At 45.6% G+C, this 15,748-nt stretch overlaps 1 protein-coding gene and 1 long non-coding RNA gene across 4 annotated transcripts in view; one reads left to right on the plus strand and one right to left on the minus strand.

The window, feature by feature from the left end:
- Nucleotides 1-197: 197 nt before the first annotated feature.
- The window catches only part of FLT3LG (fms related receptor tyrosine kinase 3 ligand), a 28,592-nt gene continuing 13,041 nt past the window's right edge, over nucleotides 198-15,748 (minus strand). Inside the window, exons 1-9 of one of the 3 annotated variants that reach the window (XM_080976306.1) lie at nucleotides 14,180-14,198; nucleotides 7,900-7,996; nucleotides 6,254-6,376; nucleotides 5,371-5,424; nucleotides 4,520-4,666; nucleotides 3,697-3,850; nucleotides 1,835-2,007; nucleotides 1,070-1,130; nucleotides 198-547 (exon numbers count right to left, since the gene is read on the minus strand). In XM_080976306.1, the coding sequence (XP_080832432.1) occupies nucleotides 1,098-1,130; nucleotides 1,835-2,007; nucleotides 3,697-3,850; nucleotides 4,520-4,666; nucleotides 5,371-5,424; nucleotides 6,254-6,376; nucleotides 7,900-7,935 (720 nt within the window). In that variant the 5' untranslated portion in view covers nucleotides 7,936-7,996; nucleotides 14,180-14,198 and the 3' untranslated portion in view covers nucleotides 198-547; nucleotides 1,070-1,097. Of the gene's footprint in view, nucleotides 548-1,069; nucleotides 1,131-1,834; nucleotides 2,008-3,696; nucleotides 3,851-4,519; nucleotides 4,667-5,370; nucleotides 5,425-6,253; nucleotides 6,377-7,899; nucleotides 7,997-14,179; nucleotides 14,199-15,748 lie in introns of those variants that run through there. The other 2 variants (XM_080976305.1, XM_080976307.1) reach the window with 2 other exon arrangements.
- LOC308460232 overlaps nucleotides 3,858-15,748 on the plus strand; it is a 45,293-nt gene continuing 33,402 nt past the window's right edge. The window contains exons 1-2 of the long non-coding RNA XR_013978510.1: nucleotides 3,858-4,255; nucleotides 5,215-5,312. This is a non-coding gene — a long non-coding RNA (uncharacterized lncRNA). The remainder of the gene's footprint in view (nucleotides 4,256-5,214; nucleotides 5,313-15,748) is intronic.

A 15,748-nucleotide genomic window follows, 5' to 3' on the forward strand; every position in this document is an offset into this window, starting at 1 on the left:
AAATATAGATATAAAATATAAATATATAGCCTTGGTAGTCCTCCACAAAGTCTGAAACATTTATCGTGGTGCCAGGTTTAAATGGGGGCAAGAGCTGTCAGGTCCAGCTGCCCTTCCCTGAGCAGGCTAGGTACTGAAGCCAAAATTTCTTTTGGTGTCATGCTACTTAAATGATACGTTCACATGGCTACTAAACATTTTTGTTTATTTGTATTTTATTTTTATTTATACAAAATAATATATATACATATATATATTAACAAAAAAACCTGTGCATGTCTTTCTCCTCTCACACTTCTCAATATAAAAATGGCGGTGCAGCAACACCCAGTGGCAGAATCCGGAACTGATGCCCACACAGCTCCTCCTCAGAGGGATGGGGCAGATGAGTCTCTCTCCCCACTGCCTGTCTCCCCCCAATAGCTATGGAAGTCCAGTCCTCCAGGGAGAAAACAGTGGGAGCGGGGCATGTGCTGCTGTTGATGGTGTGTGAGCAAAAGGACGCCGTCCCATTCACTGTGGAGGGGGCCATTCATGCCTGAAGATGCTGTGGGAGGAAGATAAGATGACAAAAAAATAAATTAAAAAAAATTGGTTGGGGCCTGGGCAGAAGAGAAGCCAGGAGTGAGGAGGTTGCAAAAAACCCCACAAATCATTTGGTCATTTTGCAATATTCCCCACTAGGTAAGACCCTGAAGCTTGCCCTGGAGTCTAATTCTCACTCAGGTGTGCCAGGCAAGTAACGTTTCAGAGTTCAAGCGTGGAGCTTATGTAATTGGTTGTTCCTCCGTAGGAATGGATGAAATCTGTCCATTTGGGGGCTTTTTATCAGTTTCTCCTTTTTCTAAACTTACGTTCAGTTCACCACATATCCTCATCGGTTTACAGTTTCATTAAAAAAAAAAAAAATTAAAAGTCCTCGTGAAAACTCACCGGCATTTTAGTGCAAATTTAATCTTTGCACGCGATTTTATCAAACGCACATTTTTGCAAAGCAATTTCTGAGAAATTTATTTCTATGCGCCTTTTGCCACAGAAATATGTAAATACAGGAAAGTCTTACCCTTACCTTTATTTCCCAAATGTGCTCTGAAGGCTCAAACGGGCGTTTCCTGAAACCTTGGGAGCCTCTGGGGGATGAAATATGAAGCTATGATTACATCTCAAATTGACGGATGTGGGTGGAGGAGATAATAGTACTACTGGTGATGGTGGAGTCAATGTCACACATAGTGCTGAAAGGTGAGGATTGGGCCCATGCGAGAGTGACAGGATTCCGTGGTTATCTATCCTGGGATGATTGATCAAAGGCAGGGATGCTGTGTGCCCCCCCCCCCCATGTATACTGCAAGCACAAACATGCGACTCTAGCCTAGATAAAATTGCATTATTAAAACTACCCCCAAATTATCTTTGTCTGAGAAGAGGTAAACTCTCAAAAGGGGCATGCGATTATTGTTAAGTCTGGGAAACACTGCATTTTCGTATGTTATTTTCACCAATATGTGCATTTTTAGGGATGGTTTACCCCAGTGTGTGGATTTTCGTACACATTTGCTGGGCTGGAGAATTGCAAAATTTGGGGAAGCGCAAATGTCAAAGGACGGCCATGTTTGGGTTCTCAGATTGCTTCAGAAACAACGAATCGAATAGGTTTGCCTTTAAAGACAAACTGAATCGGAACACCCCCAATCCTTACCTAGGGCAGTATTTCCCAACCTCGTGCCCTTTAGAAACTTGGGACTGCAATTCCCACCAGATCCTTGTCAGCCATGGCTCAGTGAGTACCCAGAACATAATATCCCAGAGCTCTTTGAAAAGGCTTCTTGCTTACCTGAAATAGGTTCCTTAATGGACGTGTCATGATGAGTAGAAAGCAGGAAATGGGAATGAGAAGCAGAAGTAGAAATGGTCCCCAGTGAGATCTCTGAAGTGGGGTTTGCTGAGACGAGTGGACTCCATCATGGGTCTGTGTATCATTTTTGGTGACTGGAGTAGTAAAAGAGTCTGCAGTACAGAGAGAGACTGACCTATAGGGGCAGATTGAATGCCTTCCGGTAACAAGCGAGGGGCAGAGAGCAGATAATATTGAGAGGATACCCACAGAGTGTCGCTGAACCACCTTCTTATGACAACGGATGCAGAATATTGCATTGGTTTCACAAGAAGCGGATGGTGGCCTGACATCAAGTGATTGGCACCACAATATTTTGTTTTGTTTTTTAAGAGGAGAGGGAGAAAAACAGGGAGAAAGTTAATGGGGAGAAGAAGGAGAAAGTGTGAGAGCATCTCTACACCACAATGGTCCACTGGTTTAATTGTCATGGACTCCCCCACCCGAAGCAATCATGGGAATTGTAGTTTATTGCAGGTGCTGAGAACGCTGTTCTGGGCCTCTAAATTCTCCCTCTTCTAAACTAAAACTCCCATGATTTCCTGGGGGAGAGATAAACCAGTATGGGTCCTCAAGTGTAGATATGCCTTGGGAAAGACAGAAAAGAAAGGGGGGGGGGGGAGACAGGAGAAAGAGCGATAAAATTGTAAACCACTTAAGAGGTTTTGATACAAACCAGAGGTATATAAAGTTTGTTCAATAAATAAAGTGAGCCCTGTGGTAGAAACCAGAGTTTCATGCAGTCCTGGGGCTGCAGAAGTTGGTGACACTGACAGCTGGGTGTGAGCTGTAAGTTGGGAAGTCCTGAGTTCAAATCAGACCACAGCCACATACTCACTCAGTGGGCTTAGGCAACTGACTTTTCTCTCTGCCTCAGTTTCCCCTTACTGCAAGCTGGGCATGATAATACCAATGTTGTAAACAGGGGCAGCTTTAGGTGTGAGGGGCTCCCTGGTAAAATGCCCTCTGCTAGGCCTCTGCCCTTGAGCTTGCTTTCCAACAGCTGAGAGTTGCCATTTTAAACTTCCCACAATGCCCCTGAAGTCATGTTGGTCTGGGGAATTCTGGGAAATTACAGTGGCAGCCGCAGGGAGGCCACCGAGGGCAGCTATTTATATTTACCCAGAGTGGCGCAGTATGTCAAGGACCTATTGCGACCAGGTGGGCCTAGAAATTGGGGGGGGGGGGGCAGAAGTGTTGACGTTGGGCCTGGTTGTCATGGCTACTGGGATAATGTTTGTGAAGCATTCTGAAATCTCCAAAGCACTGTATGGATGCTAAGTATTATTTCTGGCGGAAACGAACCTTCAGAGCATAAATGCAACCACTCAGTAGGCAAAGCATTTGTATTCTGCCAAGATAGCGAGGCAACTTTGCTCATTTTCTCTGCCTCCCCAAATTGTCGACACTGGGGTGAAACCATCCTCTTTGATCAGCTCACCACATACCGTTTCATACACACCATAGCAAGTTGTTCACCCAGTGGAAAACAGGAGTGGCTGGGGCAGTGGGGCATGGTTGCAAAGCCACCTTCCTAACACTGTCATCACTACCACTGACCGGGTTGGGGTGCAGGGAGGTGGTGGGGAGCTCAGGGCTGTGTGGGCACAGATTGGCTCTGCTCCAAGTTTGCCACCCCCCTGCCATGCCAGTGAACCACCTTGATAAGCAGCAGCGACACCAGTTTTATGAGGGCATCTCCATGGCATTGTCCCACTGTGTCAGCCCCCCATGGCAGAAATGTATCCCCTCTGTATCCCCACAGCCTTGCTCCCCCACACCCTGACCACCTGGAATGTTACCTGGTTGGCACTGAATAATGGTGCAATTATTGTAGTCAGCAGACTCTTTCAGTTCAATGAGCTTCTCCATCTTGTCCGCCAGGTTTCCGATGTGGTAAGGAACCGGATTCAAGAACTGAGTGATGTTTGTCCCCACAAAACGGACACAACTATCCTGTTAAGGCGCAAGAGAAAAAAGTCAAGCCCAGCAGCTTCGTCCTGATGTATAGTGAGCCCACAAGCCATGCCGCCACACCTTAGGAACTGGGGCCAAATTACACGTGAAGTTGCGGCACTTAAACGGGGCTACTTCTGTTTTGAAGACAAAACAGCCGCAGGCCCCTACTCTGGATCAGGGCCCTGTGGCAGTTTCCTGCTGAAAATCACCCTCTTCCTCAGCTGTTCTTTACTCCTACTGGTGCTGCTGACTGCAGGCATTAACTCTGGAGCCAAATAGGTTTAAAAAGTTTGAATTAGGTAGGAGGTAGGTTTTAAAGAAAATGCAAGCAAGACTGGATTTCTCCATTGACCTTAGGGGCCCATGGCTGCGTTTCAGCTTGTATTTTGCTTTGGAAGTTAGGTAAGTTCACCTTTCAATGTGAACTGAATTGAAATTCTTCTCCATTCCTACCTGGCATGAGCAGGGGCCTGGCTTAATCTGGAGGGAGGAGCACCTTGTGGTATTTCATTCTGATCCAAATTTTAACTTAATTATTTTTAAATATCCTTAACAAATACAAATAATTGCTAGCGTCTAGGACTGGTCAGGTTCAAAACAGCTATTAGATGAATAAATAAGAGGGGGGAATGACCTGTGCTGCCTTCCAAAGCACCCATGACCTACCTCAATGTTACATCCTTTACTAAAGGAGGCAATGTGATCTGTTATATTGAAGAACATTTGCTCCAGCATTCTCCCGGATACGCTGGCCAGATGCTTCAGCTTTTTGTTTATGAGATGAACTTCCCATACTTCCTGGCAGAATCCATCCTGGGGGAAATTATTGGGGGAGTGGGAATATAAGGAAGGAAGGAATGATTAGGAAAAAGTCAGGGGTGTATTCTTTTTCGAAACCACTAAGAACATACAAAGCTGCCATAGGGCTCATCCAAACTTACCTTTTGACCCATGTTTTCCAGGCTCAGGTCCACAGTTTAAAGCTTTTTTTTTGACCCAGATATTTCCCCGTGAAAACCTGCTCTTTGAAGCAGAAGCACAACAAACAGCAGTTCAGGTTCCGCCCCCCCCATTGCTGTTTGCTCCAATTCAGCTATAAAGAGCAGGGGGTTTTTTCCCCAAGGAAAGCTCCGGAGTGGGGTGGGTGGGAAAGGGCACCTGGATATGGAGTTTTAAAGCATGGACCATTTCCTGGAAAGCGCAGAGAAAAGGTGAGTGTAGATAAGCCTTTATAGTGAGTCAGACTTTTGGTCTATCTAACTCAGTATTGCCCACACAGGCTGGCAGCAGCACAATTGACATAAGAGGAATTGTCTTTCAAATCCTTCCACTCCTGGTGGAAATTCTGCTTTTTGTAACAGGAGAGGCAGCGCACATTTTCGTCTCCACGCAAAAATTCACTCCTGAATTAAAATAATTGCAACCGATCAGCCATTTCAAGTAACATAACAACACCATGGTAGGTAACATATGTCTAGTTGTTTCCTTAGTTAACAGGTTGTTTTTTAAGACTTTACCGGTTTCAGGTTGGATGGCCTATCTACTGGGTAATTGAGGAGCAGGTACTGCTTCTGAGGAGAGAAAGAGACAGGCCTGGGTTGAATGAGGGGAGAGGATGGATTAAAGAGCAAGAAAAGTCTATCCATGAAATGTTTCTAAATAGGCTTTAAAGGTCCCTCTAGGTCAGAGGTTGGCAATCTAAGGCCCATGGGCTGGTTCTGGCCCAGGAGTTTCCTCGAACTGGCCCACGGCCGTTCTGTGGATCGACGTGGGGCTTCCATGCTTTTTTTCATGGCGCCATTATTTTTCTCGCTGCAGGGATCAACTTCTGTCCCAGAAAAGCACCGGAAATAGCGTGTGCGCATGCGCATGGGTGCTTCTCATCTGGAGGAGCGCCTGTACGCGTGTGTACGTGCTATTTCCGGTGCACTTCCAGGACAGAGAAGCGCCCATGTGCATGTGCACACGCTATTTCCGGCGCTCTTCCGACCCAGAAGAGCACCAGAAATAGCTCGAGTGCATGCACAGGCGTGCAAGCTCTGGCCCAATGAGAGGTCTGCCGGGGAGTGGACTGGACCGGCCTCAAAAAACGTTGCCGACCCCTGATCTACATTTATCTAGATGAGCCTTCATCACCCTGGCACAATTCTCCATGTTTTGGACCACAACTCCCATGAGCGCTGCAATGTTGCATTTCCACCTGCAGTGCCAATTTCAGGTGGTAGCATGGGATGATTGGCTCAGCCCCTTGGCAATTAAACTCTATGGTCCCTGCAACACTTTATCACATCCCCAATGCTGTTCAACATCTATTTGAGGGAGGTTCATGGTGAGTTTTGGCACCTATTTTTCTAGAAAAATAGCACTGCCCTGATATAGTCTGCTCGAGGGCACACTCACCAGTTCTTTAATTTTAGATAAAAAAAGCTGAGTGTTGTTTGTTGACTCAAACGGAACATGTTGAAAGACGCAATTCTTGCTTGACTCACATTGGGTGAGAAACAGCAGCAGCAGAACAAAGACCTAGAAGGACAGGAAAAAATTCTTTGGCGTATATAGTAAGTGAAAGCTCAAAAGAACTCTAAAGCATCTCTCAGTTAGCATGCAATGCAGACCCAAACTTCCATCTTCAAATATCTGAAGACCTGTCACATACATGACAGAGCAAATCTGTTACCTGCCTGATCCTCTTTTAAAGCCATCCAACTCTTACCCTTCTTCCTTTACAGTAGAATGGGAATGTTGGCATTGGACTTTCCCGAGAGACCCCTGGAGTGTGACTCCGGGGGTGAAGTCAAACTACCGGAGAATCATAGCACTTGCTGTGGCTGCAGAGACCACTGAAGTGACTATTTCAGCGTGCAAACCTAGGCAATGGAGTTCCTGGGCTGCCCAGATGACAAGACCCCCCTCTCAGCCTCACTGACGTGGCCCAAAGGAAAGCAGAGCAATACGTTTGGCACCAGTTTGGCTGCAGGAGTTGCTGAATTTGTGTAGGGCTTAAAGGTAAAGGGACCCCTGACCATTAGGTCCAGTCATGACCGACTCTGGGGTTGCGGCGCTCATCTCGCTTTATTGGCCGAGGGAGCCGGCGTACAGCTTCCGGGTCATGTGGCCAGCATAACTAAGCCGCTTCTGGCGAACCAGAGCAGCGCACGGAAACGCCGTTTACCTTCCCGCTGGAGGGGTACCTATTTATCTACTTGCACTTTGATGTGCTTTCGAACTGCTAGGTTGGCAGGAGCTGGGACCGAGCAACAGGAGCTCACCCCATCACGGGGATTCAAACTGCCGACCTTCTGATCGGCAAATCCTAGGCTCTGTGGTTTAACCCACAGCGCCACCCACGTCCCTCAGTGTAGGACTTACTCCATAGCTTTTTCTTCTCCCGAAGATGTCTTGCAAGGGCAGGGGTATGGAGGGTTTACTCCCAAAACCTTTCTCACGAATGAGTGTAGCCACAAGGCAGCAGAGGTTGAGAATCAGAGTTTTCCTTCTCCCAGGTGAGCTACCTTCCCAGGTTGACAAGCCCCATCTGCTCCTCATTTCCCTCTGCAGCATGTCATACTGCAACATTTCTTGCGGGTCCCAATCGTTTGTTGCTAATAGGTAAACTCTACAGCTCAGTGGACTGACAGTTGGAGAAGTGAAGACTGAAAAGGTGGCGGCGAGGAGAATGGAATAGCCTGGAAGAGGCTGATTGCAGAAACATTCCCCCCGTCTGCAATCACGAGGACAAAAAAAAACTTTTAAAAAATGGAAATCTGCGTTGCTCAAAAAGGCAGTGAATGATAGAAAGGAAATTGCTTTCTGAGTAATTTGCTTTCTGTCATTCACTGCCTTTTTGAGCAACGCAGATTTTGAGTGCTGGAAAGCATGCATTGAACTAAGGCCACCTGGTTCTGGGAAGATAATGGTGATGCTGTAAGGAGAGGTCCAAAGAACCTCCCTCTCCCTCTTCCTCTCCGGCCACCATTCCTGGACTAGTATATCAGGAGAAGCTGAGGCCTCTTCCTTGATGCTGCCAATTGTTTTTGGAAACTTACCACAAAAGACTCTGGGGTTGCATGGCGCCAAATCATCTCCACATGGTCTGATGGATGACCAACATGCTGAGGATTACCCCTCTAGAAAGGGGGGGAGCTGTGGGGATAAAAGAAAGGATGGTTAGGGGTTAAGAGGCCAAGGAAACACGGACTTGGGATGTAGCAAAACCAGCATTTACCAACGTGGGGCCTTCCAGACGTTTTGCACTACAACTTATGCAAAATAATAAAAAATACCTAACATCAGGGCTTCTTTTGAGCTGGAACTCTCCGGAACTCGCCATTATAAGGGAACAAGGGAGGCACTCAGGGTGAGTTTCAGCACCTCTTTTTCTAGAAAAATAGCACTGGTTCACATGAAACACTGTTTGTTCATTTATTCATTGCATTTATTTTCCAAGGATCTCAAGGTGGTGAACATGGGTCTCCTCCCCATTTCATCCTCACAACAACCCTGTGAGGCAGGCTAGGCTATGAGATGGTGACTGGCCCAAGGTCACCTAGCTGAGGGGATTCGAACTCTGCTCTCCAGGGTCCTAGTCCAATGCTCTAACCATTACGCCACATTACGCATAATGATTCTTCAGTCATCCACCATTTGACCTGTACTGGGGGATTTCAACATCCATGCAGGGGCCAACTTGATGGAGCAGCCTGGGGCATCAGAGCCTCCATCACATCCTCTGTTGCCGTTCCTCTGTGTGTAATTCCAAAGGTTATGGAGTCAGCTGCGTGGCTGTGTCTGTGTGGGAGAAAGGCCAGCTGGAGGACCTGCCTGTGGGCAGTGGAACTCACTGGTGAAGGAGGAACTCACTGGTGAAGGAGGAACTCTCTGGTGAAGGAGGGACTCATTGGTGAAGGATGCCTCTTCAGGACCGGGTGCCAGGAGCTACTGAGCGTGAGTAGGCTAAGCCCGGGGGAGACGATGATGGAAGTCCAGGAGTCCTACACCATCCCATTTGAGAGGCTCAATGGGCACAACTGGGAGGATTGGTCCCGAAACACGTTGCTCTGGTGACAGTCTTATTGTTTTACAGCAGCAGTTACAATCGGCAGCCAAATTAATCGGCTGCTGATTAATTGCTGTTGTAAAATACACGCTTCTTAGATTAGGAAATAAGCTGCGTACAGAGACTTTTCTGCATGCTTGAGTAATCGCTGTTAAGTTGTGGGTGAACATATCAGACGACACAGCGATTCTTCAAACAGCTCTTGTTTATTCACAGACCAGAACAGAGCTGAACTGAAGGGTTCGGCCAGCCTGCTTATATAGAGCTCCACTAGAACGCAACAGTAACCACACAGAACACAGACTGCTGTGCACAATCTCTGCTAAACGCCGGGATGACACTGAGTTGCAGTGGAAGCATACCAGATGTTGAATTCCACAGTCTCAGCACAGCACCAGTCTGATGGATGTGGCAGGTCACAATCCCAAGACGGTCTTTTCAACAGGAGGGCTGGTTGGTGCGCTGACAGGTTTTTCTAACTCCCATTGTTGTGGATGAACCATTTCTTGCTGAGGTTTGGTTAGTCGGCAGCCCCTGGGAATTATGAGACCTGGCCTGTTTGGTTGGCCTGCCCCCAGAGGCTTATGGAATCCACTGGATTCCTGAATGCTCTGGGGAATTTTCTGACTGACATGGCGGGCGCTCCTGTTGATGTAAAGCAGGCGAGACCATTATCAGAGTGCTGCCTCCAAGGACGAAGACAGTATGCTTCTGAATGCCAGTTTCTGGAAACCGCAAGACAGTCATGTCTTGCCTGAGAGTTTCCCACAGGAATCTGGGTGGCCATTGTGAGAACAGGGTGCATTTATGAAGCTGAATCAATTTTGCAAATTTGCACAGAGCAACTTGCAAACTGGGAAACTGGGAAAAGTCACACCTGCCTGAATTTTGCCATGCAGTTGTCCAACCAAACAATGCTTGCGAAAACACATATATTAAGTGTGTATAACAATGAAGAAGTTTGTGGAAAATAACATACAAAATGTTATTATGTTAGGGGAAATAACTACTTGCAAAAATTGCTGCAAAACGTGGAAAACTGAATTTAAGATTGGAAAAATGTGAAACTTGGGGACTGAAATTGGCAGAGCCTTCCATCCGTGCTTCCAATGGAAAGAGCAAACCAAGGAGTAGCAGGTTTAATATTTAATCTGAACCGTAGCATTCTCCTACTTATTCTACTAAATAAACCACAATTGGGAACCCAAGCCTGGTGTCTGCAGTTTGTTTCTTGATTGTGGTTGGTTTAACAGCTTGTGCACACCTTAATTTCCGTAACCACAGTTAATTGCTCACATTAGGTCCAAGCCCTGCCAGTGTAACATCCTGTCCAACATGTGTCTTCCAGGACTAAAATAGGGACTTACCAGCCAGGTAAGAAATTCTATATACGAGTAAGCAAACTGGAGCTTGTTTTCTCCTGCTCTGGAGGGTTGGACTCGAAGCAACGGCTTCAAGTCACAAGAAAGGAGATTCTGACTAAACATTCAGAAAAACGTTTCTGACAGTAAGAGCTGTTTGACAGTGGAACAGGCAGCATTGGAAACTCCCATTGTTCTAGGCGCATTTTGCAACAGGGAATTCCATTAGCGCGAGCAGTTTCTGAGCTCTGGGCGCAGTACTGAGCCTAAGATTTCAGATTAAAACTGCCACGACTAGAAGAAAAGGACCTTTTCCTGTCTCCCCACTTCCAGCCACTCTCTGAAGACTGAAGAAGGGACCCTCATAAGAATATTAGGAGGGCAGGCAAGAGAAATATGGCTCTGGTTTTTGCAGTCTTCAGATGAGGACTAGACCATGTGAAAAATGAACATAAGATTTGAGTTGCAGTTCATTCGTTTTCAGCTTTGCATTCTTGCTATATATAAAAAAGCACATAGACACTCCATAGCCGAGGTTTAAGGTGTCATTTAGCTCCTACCTTTCATATCTCACTGGGAACAGGCTCCCGCAAGAGGGGGTGGACTCTCTTTACTTGGGGGTGTTTAAGCAGAGGTTGGATGGTCATCTGCCATGGATGCTGTAGCTGAGATTCCTACATTGCAGCGGGTTGCACGAGATGACCCTTGAATCCCTTCCAACACTAAGATTCCATGATTCCCTAGCTTAGTCCCAGAGGTAAAGCTGGGCAAACCCCAAACCCATTTAGGTTGCATACACACCATACATTTAAGGTACATTCAAATCACATTCTTTCCCTCCAAGAATTCTGGGCATTGTGGTTTACTGCTCACAGAACTATGATACCCAGCACCTGTAAAAAACTACAGTTCCCATGATTCTTATTTTTTGGGGGGGATGCTTTAAATGTATGGTATGTACATTGCCATGGTGACTCGCTGACGTGCCATGTTATAGGATGGTGTAAAGAGTCTCTGAAGAACCTCAGGGTGCGTCACAGACCCAAAGGCTCTTTTTCTGTGGTTCACCACTATAAGCCATCATAAATGCACAATATGGGGGAAGTAGAAAGAGAGATGTTCCCCTCCCTCTTCCATATGATTATTTTATTATTATGCTGTCTGCTATTATGCTTTTTATTATTGATGCGCCGTAAAATGTGTTCTTAATGTTGCAAACCGCCCTGAGATCTTTTGATAAAGGGCAGTATATAAATTGAATATAGTAATGATGATGATGATGATGATGATGATAATAATAATAATAATGCTAGAATGTGGATGTTGTGGTCTGTGCGTAACAAGTGGCCCTCAGCTTAAAGATACACTGCTTTAGCCTGGCTTTTGACAACCGAGATGAATATTTTTAAGGCCCACCTTACCTCTGTAATTGTAAATCGTTTTAAACTGTTTTTCTTTGGACTTCCGGGTTGGCGCCATCGCCGAATGGCGGACTCCCTCCGAGCTCCGGAGGGAGCCTGCTCGGCAGGGGCTGGGTCCTACCGCACCGGCGATGCGGGGACCCTTAAAAACCACGGCCACGGAGGCCGTGGACATGGAGACTCGGCTGGCACCGCTAGCGCCCTCCCGACTCGTGAAGGAGCCTTTTTAAAGGCTACGGATCGGGTGCCGGGGAGAAGCGTGGTGCTTTGAGTCCTCTGCTATCCCTGCCGAGCGAAGCCGCATGCCATCCGGCGGAGAGCGCTGACTTCTTCCATTGAAAATTCGGACTTCTTAACAACAACCCGTGAGTAATTTGGAAACCGGGTTCAAAAGGAGAAAAAAAGAATTTTTTTTCGGATTGGACACGAGCGGGGGGGGGGATCCAAAAAGGAAGTCAGTCCCCCTCCCTACTGTAAACCTTCCAAAACAAGGATGGGGAAACCAAGGTCCAAAAAGATTTGTATTGCTGATAAAAACTAAGAATTCCACGATGGAGAACTACAAGAACTGTGCTGGAGGAAGAATTGAGGGAGAAGGGAAACGTAACCCCCCCCCCGGGAACCGGGGTGATTGAAGAGAGAGCCTGGTGAAAAGAGTCGGAGATTTTGACAGCTGTCAAAGTAGCTGTCAAAGTCGGAAAGCAGAGAGGATTTTATTATGAGAACTTTGCTGGTTAAATTTGTTACAATTTGCTATAACCCGTTAAAACTTGGATACAAAATGGCGAAAACATGGATAACAATCGGACTTTTGGACTAGAGAAAACAAAGTTACAACAATCCCCCTAGAGGAGTTTCGGGACATTACAAAGATGGTCGTAAGTGGAAAAATACCATTGGAATTTTACAGGACTGGTTATCTTCTGGGAAAGCTGCAAAACGGAAATAATATTTTGTCTACAGGGTGTTCAGCTAAAGGAGACAATAGAATTTTCTATTGAAGAAAGGAAGGGACTGAACGCAAGTTTTTGTTCCTGAATAACAATAATCCCTGCAGAGTTACTAAACTTCTGAATTAGAACGTTTCAGCAGCGGAACAAGAGGAAATTGGACTACAACTTGGAAAGAACAATGGGGGGAGTTTTATTAAAGATTTGAAGTTAAATGTCTTAAAAAATAATTATAAAAAGAAAAAGCCAGCAAGGAGTTGGGGGAAATAGGTGATTTATGGACTTTAAGAATTCCAGGCAGATAACATGGTTTGGTGGTCAGGGGGAAATTAAACCGGGGACAGGGGGGGGAGAACTAAAATCCAAAGGCTTGCCAACTTTTTTTTCTGAATCGGCTCTTTTTCATCTATTATACTTTTTATTTCTTATTTCTTATATTTCTATTGTGTGGGGTGTCCTTATCATTAAAAAAAAGGGAAATTGTGGAATGAAAATGGGGTGGGCCCTGGGGAGAGAACTTTTGTCTTTTATTAAGGGTATTGATGAGGAGTGTATAAATTTTAAATTCGAATAATGGTCTAAACAAATTAAGTTTCAATTAGAACTGAGAGCTTGTGGAGCCAACAATATGAAAGGGGAATATGGTAGGGGTGGGGGAAGGGGGGAGTCCCGGAAAGTGGATGTATGAAAATAAGGCTTTGAATGTACTTTAATCTTTACTTTCTGTATTTTTGAAAATCTTAATAAATATCATTAAAAAAAAAAATAAAAAAAAAATAAACTGTTTTTCTTTATTTAACTATGTTTTTTTTAAAAATGTAACCCTCTCTGGGACTTTTGAATTAAGGGCAGGTTGTTGTTGTTGTTGTTAAATAAGCTGCCTACTTTATTTGCACCATTTGTTTTAATAAGACTTCGCTTTCTTTCACTCTGAGTTTTTTTTGTATGTGTAGCACATGCATGTTATCCTCATCATAGACTGAGTAAAAGAGACAAAGTAGATCAACACCCAAACAGAATCACAGGTGTCTTTGGAAGTAAAACAGAGACAGGGCTCCTGGATTGCATTGTAAATTTGGAACAGGGACTTATCAGCGGGTTAGAAGACTAGAGCGTAGGGTTTTCTAGATTGTCCCACTAGCAAGTGATGAGAAGACTCATACAGCAAACAGAAGAGTATACAATTAATTCATTTATTATAGTCCAGATGTTAATCATTTGCTTTTGCTAACCTTTTGGTAACCTAGATTCCAGTTGAGGAAGCATAGCAGAGGCAGCTGTAATCATCAGCAGATTTGAAATATTGTTGTTGTTATTGTTATTGTTATTGTTATTGTTATTAGGCCCACAGAGAGAGATATGGGGAGGCACATAGAACAATACATTACAATGCTATACAATCCTGCATTGTTTCAGACCCCACCCACTTGGGGCTCTGACTCCACCCACCGCTGGCTCTAACTCCACCCACCATTTTCCACAGCCCCTGGTTGACTTTCCTATGGCCTTTAATGGAAAAATAAACGAAGCTTCCTCACCCCTTCCTTAGGAAAGAACTTTTCTGTACGCTGCCATCTGTTCCTTTTTAAACAGAAGATGCCAGAAGTGAACTTGAGACTTTCTGCATACAAAGCTTTTATCAGTGATCTCTGGCCTTTCTTGGAAAGCCGTAATAGCACTTTGCCAGTACACAATGGCAGGATTTTAAGCTGTTTACCTTGCCACAAATTAGGTGTGCGTGCGCGGGGGGAATGACTGGAATACAATGGGCGGGAAATGACATAATGTGAATTCCCCGTTAAAAAAATTGGGTGAACCAAGGGTGGCAACTCCAAAACCAAATTAAGAAGGATACCAAAAAGCCACAAATGATTCGGGGTACAGGGCAGGAAAAGAGGATGAAAGCTAAATTAGGATTTGGAAAGGAGAAGAGTGCCTTTCAGTTAAGCCATGCCTGTGCAAGGGGAATGGGTGTCTACCTGACAGGGCCACCAGAGGCAAAAAAGGGGACAAGGTACAGCTACTGAAATTCCTTCTTTAACACAACTATTAATGATACAGGAACACTGCCTGATCTCTTCCTTACCTGGCCACCTGGGAAACCTCTCTCCAAACTCGGCCAAACAGAATAGCAGATGAAATTTAGCCTGCAAGTTGCTGCCAAATCTTGGCACAATGGGACGAGATTCCAAGTGCATTCTGACAGGGTCTATATTAGCTGCTATTATCCGGGAAAGAGGCACAAGACTGAAGAGACCTGGGTCAAACCAAAGGCCCATCCATCCCAGACTATTGTTGCTCCCAGCAAAGACCCAGGTGCCTCCAGGGCTGCTTCTGCACGAGGGGTTGGGAGTCAATGCTAGTCCTACTGAGATTAGAGCCACTGAAGTCCATGGCCTGGATGAACTCGGGTTTGTTGATTTCAACGGGTATTCAACTCCTGAGAAACTATTCAGAATGTATAAAGATGTTTCAAATGTTTGCTGGAAAATGCCAAGAACATGAAGGGACATTTTATCATGCCTGGGGGGCATGTAAAAAAAAGCTAAAATATACTGGATACGAATACACAGAATCATAAAATCATAGAACTGTGGAGTTGGAAGGGACCCTGGGGGTCATCTAGTCCAGCCCCCTGCAATGCAGTGCAGTGCTAATAATAGGCTTCAAACCCACAATTCTGAGATTAAGAGTCTCATGCTCTCCGTGGATACAGCAGATTTTAAAGGTTACTGTTCAGTTGAAGCCAGAACTCTTGCTTTTCGGGCTAGGGGACACGCAATTAGAAAGGGGTTATGGAAGAGGACTGCAATACAGTGGTAAGGTAAAGGTAAAGGGACCCCTGACCATTAGGTCCAGTCGTGACCAACTCTGGGGTTGTGGCGCTCATCTCGCTTTATTGGCCGAGGGAGCCGGCGTACAGCTTCCGGGTCATGTGGCCAGCAGGACTAAGCCGCTTCTGGCGAACCAAAGCAGCGCACGGAAACGCTGTTTACCTTCCCGCAGGAGCGGTACCTATTTATCTACTTGCACTTTGACGTGCTTTTGAACTGTGGTACCTTGGGTTAAATATGCTTCAGGTTACAGACGCTTCAGGTTACAGACTC

Source organism: Podarcis pityusensis (genome assembly GCF_964106645.2).
Source record: "Podarcis pityusensis genome assembly, chromosome: 13".
Taxonomy (NCBI): Eukaryota; Metazoa; Chordata; class Lepidosauria; order Squamata; family Lacertidae; genus Podarcis; species Podarcis pityusensis.